Source organism: Sebastes fasciatus, unplaced genomic scaffold (genome assembly GCF_043250625.1).
Source record: "Sebastes fasciatus isolate fSebFas1 unplaced genomic scaffold, fSebFas1.pri Scaffold_35, whole genome shotgun sequence".
NCBI classification, from domain to species: domain Eukaryota; kingdom Metazoa; phylum Chordata; class Actinopteri; order Perciformes; family Sebastidae; genus Sebastes; species Sebastes fasciatus.
The window spans coordinates 110001-120750 of NW_027428202.1; the positions used below are offsets into that span (position 1 = coordinate 110001).

Consider the following 10750-nt stretch of genomic DNA (forward strand, 5'->3'; position numbering starts at 1 on the left):
AGCCGGAGGTGGCTAGCTGGAGGAGCTAACTGTTTACCAGCCTGCTGCTCAGGTTAGGTTATTTATTTAATTATTCATGACGGCGCTCTGTGATTGGTGGAGACAGTGGGAGGGGCGGGGCTAGAGGCTCTGTGATTGGTGGAGACAGTGTGAGGGGCGGGGCTAGAGGCTCTGTGATTGGTGGAGACAGTGGGAGGGGCGGGGCTTGTGTGATAGTGAAGTGAGGACACAGAGGACAGCTCCTGCTGGACAGAGTGAGTATTAATAATCGATTACTGATCGATACCTCATCAACAGCAAGTACTCCGATACTTTATACTTCAGGAAGAGTACTAATACCACACTGTGACTCAAAATACTCTGTTACTAGTACAATGTTACTGCAGTTAAAGTACTAATACAACAGTACAAATACTCTGTCCACAGGTGGAAGATGATCAGGATGTCATTGGACAAAGAGACTGTCCTCCCTCATGAGGTCAGCCCCGCCTTCCCCGCCACCATCAGCCTATCAGAGCAGCCGCAGCTGGCTAAGACCCGCCCCCTGCGTCCTAAAAATGGCCTCCAGTTGCCCGGCAACAGTCAGACCGCCCTCGCCTCCGCTCCCCCCACTCAACGAATCGCAAAGAGGCGATACTCCATGGGCGTCGGCTTCAAGGGGCTGGCCAAGCGCCGCCGGCGCGCCATCAGCGACAGCCAATCAGAGCCCGTGCTGCCAAGTCACTTCCTGTTGGGCGGGAACATCTTTGACCCGCTGAACCTCAACTCTCTGTTGGACGAAGACGTCAACAGGTAAGACGTTTAGACAACAGGTGAGACCTTTAGTAGACAGGTGAGACCTTTAGTAGACAGGTGAGACCTTTAGTAGACAGGTAAGACGTTTAGTAGACAGGTAAGACCTTTAGTCGACAGGTGAGATGTTTAGTCGACAGGTGAGACCTTTAGTCGACAGGTGAGACGTTTAGTCGACAGGTGAGACCTTTAGTAGACAGGTAAGACCTTTAGTAGACAGGTAAGACGACAGGTGAGACCTTTAGTCGACAGGTGAGGCGTTTAGTCGACAGGTAAGACGACAGGTGAGACCTTTAGTCGACAGGTAAGACCTTTGGTCGACAGGTAAGACGACAGGTGAGGCGTTTAGTCGACAGGTAAGACAACAGGTGAGACCTTTAGTCGACAAGTAAGACCTTTAGTCGACAGGTAAGACGACAGGTGAGACGTTTAGTCGACAGGTGAGACGTTTAGTCGACGGATAAGACGACAGGTGAGACGTTTAGTCGACAGGTGAGACGTTTAGTCGTCAGGTAAGACGACAGGTGAGACGTTTAGTCGACAGGTAAGACGACAGGTGAGACCTTTAGTCGACAGGTAAGACTACAGGTGAGACGACAGGTGAGACCTTTAGTCGACAGGTAAGACGACAGGTGAGACCTTTAGTCGACAGGTTAGACTTCAGTCGATTAAACGATCGATGGATTCATCGAACATGAACATTAAACTCTTTCCTCTGCAGGGCGACCAATCAGGAGACACCAAAGTGCTCCCCCCTGCCATCGCGGGGCGGAGACCCCGTAGAGATCCTGGTTCCCCGTGACATCACCGACCCCCTGAACCTGAAGGGAGGGGGCAGGGACGGGAAGGGGGGGGGGGGAGTCCTGTTGTCCCCCCTGAAGTCCCGGAGGAGACACCGGACCAGACACCACGGAGGAGGAGGAGGAGGAGCAGGAGCAGGAGCAGGAGCAGCAGCAGCAGCAGCAGAGAGGGAGGTGCTACCTGCTCGACTGTTTCCCTCCACAGCTGGACCGACAGGTGAGTCAGACACACCTGGATGTACTCACCTGGTGGAGGCTGCAGTGTGTTAAGGAGCTGTTGGTTGTGTTGTGTGTAGTTCCTCTGTTGACCGGAGAGAGCAGCGTCTCAGCGTCTCCTCTCCCCTGCGAACTCAACACCGCCATCACCTGTCGGGACGACGTAGCCCCGCCCCCAATCCTCCCCAGGAGACACAGCCACCCTCCGCCGGGCCGCGCCCACAAGCCCGGTAACCAGGGCGACGGTCGCCAACGGAGACGGCGCCGCACCACCTCGACCAAGACGGCGGATTGCTCTGCAAACACCAACACCACGGCAACCGCAGCTCAGCCAACCAGATTCCACACGCCGCTGGTGGGCGGGGCTAAAGCCGGCAGGTGAGTGTTACACCTGCAGTGAATTATAACCTTGTAACCTGATTGGCTGCCTGATCACATGACCTCTGTGCCGCAGGTGTGGAGAACCTCAGCCCGGCTCTGCTCAGCCACCGGAGAGGAAGAAGGACAAGCACCGCTACCGGTACGGCAACCACAGCTGTTACTATGGTTACCACGGTTTCTACGGTGACGGATGGGAGGGGCGCGTCGGGGCGGAGGAGGACCCGCGGCTCCGCCTCCTGGAAGCCGATTGGTTCAGAGACAAGAAGGTGCTGGACGTGGGCTGTGGCGCCGGTCACCTGACGCTGGCCGTCGCCCGCAGGTTTGTCCCCGCCCACATCCTGGGGGTGGAGCTAGACCAGAGACTGGTCCACGCCGCCAAGCAGAACGTCAGGCACTTCCTGTCACATGACCTGGTGGTGGAGGAGAGGAGGAGGAGGAGGAGAGGAACGCCGGGACGCTCCTCCTCTTCTCCAAGGAAGAGGGAGAGAGGGGGAGGAGAGGGAGAGGAGAGGAAGGAGGAGGAGGAGGTGATGGAGGAGTTCCAGCAGGCTCTGTCTCTCCTCTCCCTCCCTCTGTCGTTCAGGGTGAGTCGAGGTCCTCTCTCTGCTCCTCCTCTCCTCCTCCCATCACCCTCCTCCTCCCCCAGGTTCCCCGCCAACATCACCTTCATTCAGGTGAGTCTCTCACACCTGACAGCCTCTGACCTCTGACCTCTGACCTCATCATGTCCCTGCTGACATCACAGCTGTGACTCCTCCCACAGGGTGACTACGTGTCAGGGCGGGAGGCGTGGCCCGGGCGCGGTCAGTATGATGTCATCGTGTGTCTGGGCGTGACCAAGTGGGTGCAGCTGCAGTCAGGTGACGGGGGCGTGGTCACGCTGTTCAGACGAGCCTATCAGAGCCTGTCGCCGGGCGGATTATTCATCCTGGAGCCACAACCGTGGAGCAGCTACGGCCACAGCAAGAGGGCCTCGGTAATATATACACTATATATATTTATATATACTGTATATTTATATACATACATATGCATGTACAGGATATAATGAGAGTTGTTGTTGTTTTCTAGGAGACGTGGGGTCGTACCTTGAGGAGTATCAGACTGAGACCTGAACAGTTCACCTGTTACCTGACTGACAGCGTAGGATTCACCTCCTACAGACTCATCACTCACACAGGTACTCACAGGTACACACACAGGTACTCACACAGGTACACACACACAGGTACACACAGGTACACAGAGGTACACACAAAGGTACACACACACACACACACACACACACACAGGTATTCACACAGGTGCACACAAAGGTACTCACAGGTACACACACAGGTACACACACAGGTACTCACAGGTACACACACAGGTACACACACACACACACACACAGGTACACACAGGTATACACACAGATAAACACAGATACACACACAGGTACACTCACAGGTACTCACAGGTACACACACACAGGTACTCACAGGTACACACACACACAGGTACACACAGATACACACAGGTACACAGAGGTACACACACACACAGGTACACACAGGTACACACAGGTATACACACAGATAAACACAGATACACACAGATGCACACAGGTACACACACAGGTACTCACAGGTACACACACAGGTACACACACAGGTAAACACAGATACACACACAGGTACTCACAGGTACGTACACACAGGTACATAAACAGGTACTCACAGGTACACAAACCGGTACTCACAGGTACTCACACACAGGTACACACACAGGTACACACACAGGTACTCACAGGTACTCTCAAAGGTACACACAGGTACTCTCAGGTACACACACAGGGACTCACAGGTACACTCACAGGTACACAAACAGGTACTCACAGGTACTCTCAAAGGTACACACAGGTACTCTCAGGTACACACACAGGGACTCACAGGTACACTCACAGGTACACAAACATGTACTCACAGGTACAAACATAGGTACTCACAGGTACACACACAGGTACACACATAGGTACTCACAGGTACACTCACAGGTACACACATAGGTACTCACAGGTACACAAACAGGTACTCACAGGTACACACATTGGTACTCACAGGTACACTCACAGGTACACACATAGGTACTCACAGGTACACACACAGGTACTCACAGGTACACACACAGACAGGTACTCACAGGTACACACACAGGTACTCTCTCTCTGAGTGATCTGATTGGCTCGTCCTGATGACAGCCCGTGTGTGTTTCCAGGTAACCAGCGGCCGATCTACCTGTTCCACAAAGGCCCTGCCCACAGGAAGTGATGTCACCAGGGCAGGAAGCAAGGTGTCCGTCTCCACGGTAACGGCCCTGGACTGTGGCTTACCGACGGAGAGGAGGAAGCTGATTGGTTCTTTTATATATTTGACTTGGTGAGCCGGCTGCTGATTGGCTGGATGACATCACAGAGGAGAATAAACTCTGATTGGACCACAGGGATCTCTGTGAATGTGATTGGTTCACACAGGCTCAAGCAAAGGATTGTGGGTGATTGTCCACACCCCGTGTGACCTGCCTGGACGCTGACAGGAAGTGACACGTCTGACAGGAAGTGGAACGTCAGGTGATTGTCTGAATAGAGACTTTATGTGTTGATTAAAGCTGATTCATCACTTTACCTTCCTCTCGTTGTCTTTAAGGACGCAGCTTTGATGCTTCCTGACCAGAAATATACGATTAAAACACACATATATACTGTGTGTATATATATATATATATATATATATACTGTTTATATAATAAATAAAGACAGCTTTAGAGATAACATTTAACCTTTAAATCACCAAACACAACCAGACCTGCTGACCAATGACGTGTTTTTAAACAAATAAAAGACTCTATTTTAATAACCCTTTCACAATAAAGCTCCGTCATTCAGACTACCCCCCCCCGTGACAGCAGCAGGTACTACACCCTCACATTAATCTATAAATCATATCACATAATTATAAATTATAAATCACTTCTAAATGAGTGAGTAATAATACATATAATACTACTACTGTAGACTTTACTGTCGGTGTTAAATCTATAATGAAACCACAGAATCTATAACATAAGATGGCGACAATAATTCTGTTTATAGAATGTTTATTAACAAACATCAGATTGAACAGAAGATACACGTAATAATAATAATAATGAATTTACAGTCACGTTATTACAGCTCAGCGTTTCCTGTTAACATCAAACATCATCTGAGAAATATTAGAATCTTGAGATCTTATTACAGCTTCCTGAATCAGAGCAGTTAAGATAGTAATAATATATATATAATAATAATAATAATAAGAGTTAAAGACTTCAACCAATCACAGAAAAACAAACATGATCAGATGAAACGTGTCGGAGATACGGAGCGAAAACATTCTTTATTTAGATAGTTTCCAGGACGTTTATTCAGGCTGTTGGTCGCTAAACTTACTAACAGTAACACACTGTAGTTCATATACAGTCTATCCTATATCCTATATCCTATATATACCCAGCTAAGTTAAATAGGATGTAATCCACGTAACCGTGAACCAGGAAGTATAAAGAACGACGAACGCCGCCTAGAGAGGAGGTCGGGGTGGATGTAGTCCACTATGGTGCCCCGTGTGAGGCAAGAAGTTGATTTATTTATTTGTCACGTAACATCCGAGTTATTTTAACCCAAACCGCCGTCTCTTCCTGAAGCTACACAGGTAGTTTTATTTTGAAAAGACCGGGGTGGAAGTTGACGAAAAATGAGGAATAACTTTTGGTAATTAATCCTGGGAGCCGTTGGTTTAGTGGCCACATGGTGTCGCCGTGGTAACGTTTGGTAATCAATCATTTCTAGTTTCGGCATATTAAACCAGTTTAATAGGAGTTTTTATTGATCGTTATGAATAATAGATGAGTTTTATTGATCGTTATGAATAATAGATGAGTTTTTATTGATCGTTTTGAATAATGAGTTTTTATTGATCGTTATGAATAATAGATGAGTTTTTATTGATCGTTATGAATAATAGATGAGTTTTTATTGATCGTTTTGAATAATGAGTTTTTATTGATCGTTATGAATAATAGATGAGTTTTTATTGATCGTTTTGAATAATGAGTTTTTATTGATCGTTATGAATAATAGATGAGTTTTATTGATCGTTATGAATAATAGATGAGTTTTATTGATCGTTATGAATAATAGATGAGCTTTTATTGATCGTTATGAATAATAGATGAGTTTTTATTGATCGTTACGAATAATAGATGAGTTTTATTTGATCGTTACGAATAATAGATGAGTTTTTATTGATCGTTACGAATAATAGATGAGTTTTATTTGATCGTTATGAATGATAGATGAGTTTTTATTGATCGTTATGAATAATAGATTAGTTTTTATTGATCGTTATGAATAATAGATGAGTTTTATTTGATCGTTATGAATGATAGATGAGTTTTTATTGATCGTTTTGAATAATAGATGAGCTTTTATTGATCGTTATGAATGATAGATGAGTTTTTATTGATCGTTATGAATAATAGATGAGCTTTTATTGATCGTTATGAATAATAGATGAGTTTTTATTGATCGTTATGAATGATAGATGAGTTTTTATTGATCGTTTTGAATAATAGATCAGTTTTTATTGATCGTTATGAATGATAGATGAGTTTTTATTGATCGTTTTGAATAATAGATGAGTTTTATTGATCGTTATGAATAATAGATGAGTTTTTATTGATCGTTATGAATAATAGATGAGTTTTATTGATCGTTATGAATAATAGATGAGTTTTTATTGATCGTTATGAATAATAGATGAGTTTTTATTGATCGTTATGAATAATAGATGAGTTTTATTGATCGTTACGAATAATAGATGAGTTTTTATTGATCGTTACGAATAATAGATGAGTTTTATTGATCGTTATGAATAATAGATGAGTTTTTATTGATCGTTATGAATAATAGATGAGTTTTTATTGATCGTTATGAATAATAGATGAGTTTTATTGATCGTTACGAATAATAGATGAGTTTTTATTGATCGTTACGAATAATAGATGAGTTTTATTTGATCGTTATGAATAATACATGAGTTTTATTGATCGTTATGAATAATAGATGAGTTTTTATTGATCGTTAAGAATAATCGATAATTAACGATCAATAAAAACTCATCTATTATTCATAACGAGCTGACAGGTGATAAACATGATCGATATGATTAGTAAAGCGATTATAAATCAGATAATTGATTGATTACTGATTGATAGCCCCGCCTCGTTTCCATGGTAGCCGTGGTGGTGGGCGTGGTCGAAGGTCAGCCCGGCGTCTGCCGTCTCCGTGCTGTCGTCCAGCAGTCGGGGAAACTCGCTGTCGATCTCCTCTCCGATGGCCACACCTCCCTCTCCGGTGGCCACGCCCCCCTCTCCGATGGCCACACCTCCCTCTCCGGTGGCTACGCCCCCCTCTCCGATGGCCACACCTCCCTCTCCGGTGGCCACGCCTCCCTCAGCGACAGCTACGAGTCCCCGTCCGCCGAGTCGCGGTGGACTCAGCAGGTGGTGAAAGGTTGACACCAGTGCCTGAGGGAGGAGGAGCGGGGGGGTCAGAGGAAACAATGTGACACGTGTTGTGATGTCATGTGACGTGTTGTTGTGATGTCACACGTATGACCTCACCTGGTTTCGGCGCTCTCTGCTCGCCGCGCTGGCGTCTCCTGTGTCTACTTCTCCCAGTGAAACCAGTTCATTGAGCCACAGACTGGTGCTGTTGCTAGGAGACGGGAGGAGCTCCGAGCTCTGACACATGCACATGCACACGCACACACACACACACGCACGCGCACGCACACACACACACACACCGTCACTTAAGCTGCAGTCACCTGATGATTAGATTGATCAGGTTTGATTGACAGCTCACCTCCTGGGACGAGTCCACCTGCTCCATAGCCTGCAGGATATGACATCATAGACACACAATGACATCACACATCACATGTAACAGTGTGTGTGTGTGTGTGTGTGTGTGTGTGTGGTACCGTGTTCTCCAGGTTCTGTCCTTCACTCAGCTGTTTTTGAGGCTCCTGTGAAACCAACCAATCAGAGTCAGTTCTATGATGTCATCAGGTCTTTTACCTTGTGACCAATCAGCTGCAGCTCCTCTAGCGACCACTAGATGCTGCTGTGACTCCGTCGTTGAAGTGAATGAGGAAGTCAGAGGAGTTTTTAGACTGATCAGCTGTCAGGTGATTCACTGGGCTTCTTCATACCAGAGCAGAATTAGAGAGTAAGGGTTCCTTTAACCAGACGTTGTGTGTTAAAGACGGAACGTCAGTCTGCAGAGAGGAACGCAGGTAGAAGTTCAGCAGGTGACAGAACGAACCCGTCACCTGCTGAACTGGAGTGACGTCACCGCCGAGGACAAAGAGACGCTCTGATTGGTCGGGAGCTGCTGACTAGACTTCAGGATAAATGTCCTCTAACAGTATGTGTTGTCATGTTCTGGTGAGAACTGTGTAACTCAGGTGACCTCTGACCTCTGAACTCTGGCTCGACTCGGAGGAAACTGATGATGAAGATGAAGAGGAGGAGGAGGAAGAGGAGGAGGAGGATGTTCTCTGCTGGCCGTCATCATAGATGGAAGAAGGCTGCAGACACAGAGAGGACAGATCATCCTCTCACCTGTACCTGCTACTGAGGACTCCCTACTGTCTCATCAGTACGACAGGAGAGGGAGGGAGCCTGAGCTCACCTGTGCAGGAGGACTACAGGTGAGTCACAGCTTTACAGGAGGACTACAGGTGAGCTCACCTGTGCAGGATCACTACAGGTGAGCTCACCTGTGCAGGAGGACTACAGGTGAGTCACAGCTTTACAGGAGGACTACAGGTGAGCTCACCTGTGCAGGAGCACTACAGGTGAGCTCACCTGGTCAGGAGCACTACAGGTGAGCTCACCTATGCAGGAGGACTACAGGTGAGCTCACCTGTGCAGGAGGACTACAGGTGAGTCACAGCTTTACAGGTTACTAAATACTTCTAGTACTTCAAGTACATTTCACTGAAAATACTTCTTATTCAGTTTGATTTATTTAATATAAATAAATCAAATATTCATATTATTCATTAAATAATAAATAAATATTATTTTATTATATGAAAGGGTGGGTAATACTAAACACATGTCTAGTACCACTAGTACTACTACTAGTACCACTAGTACCACTAGTACCACTACTACTACTAGTACCACTAGTACCACTACTACAGTACTAATGTAGTGTACTCACTGTTGTCTGGTCCAGTTGTTGGAGGACGGGCTGGAGGCTGCCCTGTTGCCGTGGTAACTGTACAACACACATACACATGTCATCATTGATCGCTCACACCTCTCCACCGATCAGCTGATCAGCAGATCAATACCTACCGGTGCAGCCTGGTTCTGGTCCAGCAGACACACCATCATCAGAAACACCCACATCCTGGACAGATACTCAGCTGACTGCTCCAAGTGGGTCGGTTCTGATGGTCTGGATCAGTTCTGATGGTCTGGATCAGTTCTGATGGTCCGGATCAGTTCTGATGGTCCGGATCAGTTCTGATCGTCCGGATCAGTTCTGATGGTCTGGATCAGGTCCGGGTCGGTCCAGCAGGTTCTGACTGGGTCTCGCTCTGATTCGTCTCTTTTATTGTCTCTCCAGCAGGAAGTGACCCGTCACCCCCCCCCTACAGACCGCCCCCCCCCCTACAGACCGCCCCCCCCCCCACAGACCGCCCCCCCCCCCACAGACCGCCCCCCCCCCTACAGACCCGCCCCCCCCACAGACCGCCCCCCTCCCACGGACCTCCGCCCATCAACCAAAACATAAACACTTCAGTTACTGAAGTTAAAGTACTACTACCACTCTGTAAATATACTCTGTTACTAGTTAAAGTACTACTACCACCCTGTAAATATACTCTGTTACTAGTTAAAGTACTAATACCACTCTGTAAATATACTCTGTTACTAGTTAAAGTACTACTACCACTCTGTAAATATACTCTGTTACTAGTTAAAGTACTACTACCACTCTGTAAATATACTCTGTTACTAGTTAAAGTACTACTACCACTCTGTAAATATACTCTGTTACTAGTTAAAGTACTACTACCACTCTGTAAATATACTCTGTTACTAGTTAAAGTACTACTACCACTCTGTAAATATACTCTGTTACTAGTTAAAGTACTACTACCACCCTGTAAATATACTCTGTTACTAGTTAAAGTACTACTACCACTCTGTAAATATACTCTGTTACTAGTTAAAGTACTACTACCACTCTGTAAATATACTCTGTTACTAGTTAAAGTACTACTACCACTCTGTAAATATACTCTGTTACTAGTTAAAGTACTACTAACCCTTCTGTAAATATACTCTGTTACTAGTTAAAGTACTACTACCACTCTTAATATACTCTGTTCCTAGTTAAGTTACTACTACCACCCTGTAACTAAACTCAAGTCTACTACCACCCTGTAACTACT

General features: G+C 46.3%; 2 protein-coding genes across 8 annotated transcripts in view; one reads left to right on the forward strand and one right to left on the reverse strand.

Moving 5' to 3' along the window:
• The window catches only part of LOC141763738 (7SK snRNA methylphosphate capping enzyme-like), a 5435-nt gene extending 345 nt beyond the window's left edge, over positions 1 to 5090 (forward strand). Inside the window, exons 1-9 of one of the 6 annotated variants that reach the window (XM_074628440.1) lie at positions 1 to 147; positions 222 to 254; positions 427 to 792; positions 1514 to 1809; positions 1889 to 2186; positions 2263 to 2863; positions 2953 to 3165; positions 3261 to 3369; positions 4432 to 5090. The exon at positions 1 to 147 is cut by the window's left edge and continues 343 nt beyond it. In XM_074628440.1, coding sequence (XP_074484541.1) covers positions 434 to 792; positions 1514 to 1809; positions 1889 to 2186; positions 2263 to 2863; positions 2953 to 3165; positions 3261 to 3369; positions 4432 to 4613 — 2058 coding nt within the window. In that variant the 5' untranslated portion in view covers positions 1 to 147; positions 222 to 254; positions 427 to 433 and the 3' untranslated portion in view covers positions 4614 to 5090. Of the gene's footprint in view, positions 255 to 426; positions 793 to 1513; positions 1810 to 1888; positions 2187 to 2262; positions 2864 to 2952; positions 3166 to 3260; positions 3370 to 4431 lie in introns of all 6 variants that reach the window. The other 5 variants (XM_074628442.1, XM_074628441.1, XM_074628444.1 and 2 more) reach the window with 5 other exon arrangements.
• A 1525-nt stretch (positions 5091 to 6615) lies between these two features.
• Positions 6616 to 9888, reverse strand: LOC141763740 (uncharacterized). Of its 2 annotated transcripts, none has more exons than XM_074628445.1 (7): positions 9645 to 9888; positions 9508 to 9564; positions 8756 to 8866; positions 8258 to 8302; positions 8140 to 8169; positions 7896 to 8015; positions 6616 to 7799 (listed from the first exon to the last, which is right to left on the reverse strand). In XM_074628445.1, exons 1-7 carry the CDS (start codon positions 9696 to 9698, stop codon positions 7458 to 7460), a joined length of 759 nt encoding a protein of 252 aa, XP_074484546.1. In that variant the 5' UTR covers positions 9699 to 9888; the 3' UTR covers positions 6616 to 7457. The 2 variants fall into 2 exon arrangements, with proteins under 2 accessions (XP_074484546.1, XP_074484547.1); XM_074628446.1 differs by having other exon boundaries at positions 6617 to 7799; positions 8258 to 8299; positions 9645 to 9887.
• Between the last annotated feature and the right edge of the window lie 862 nt (positions 9889 to 10750).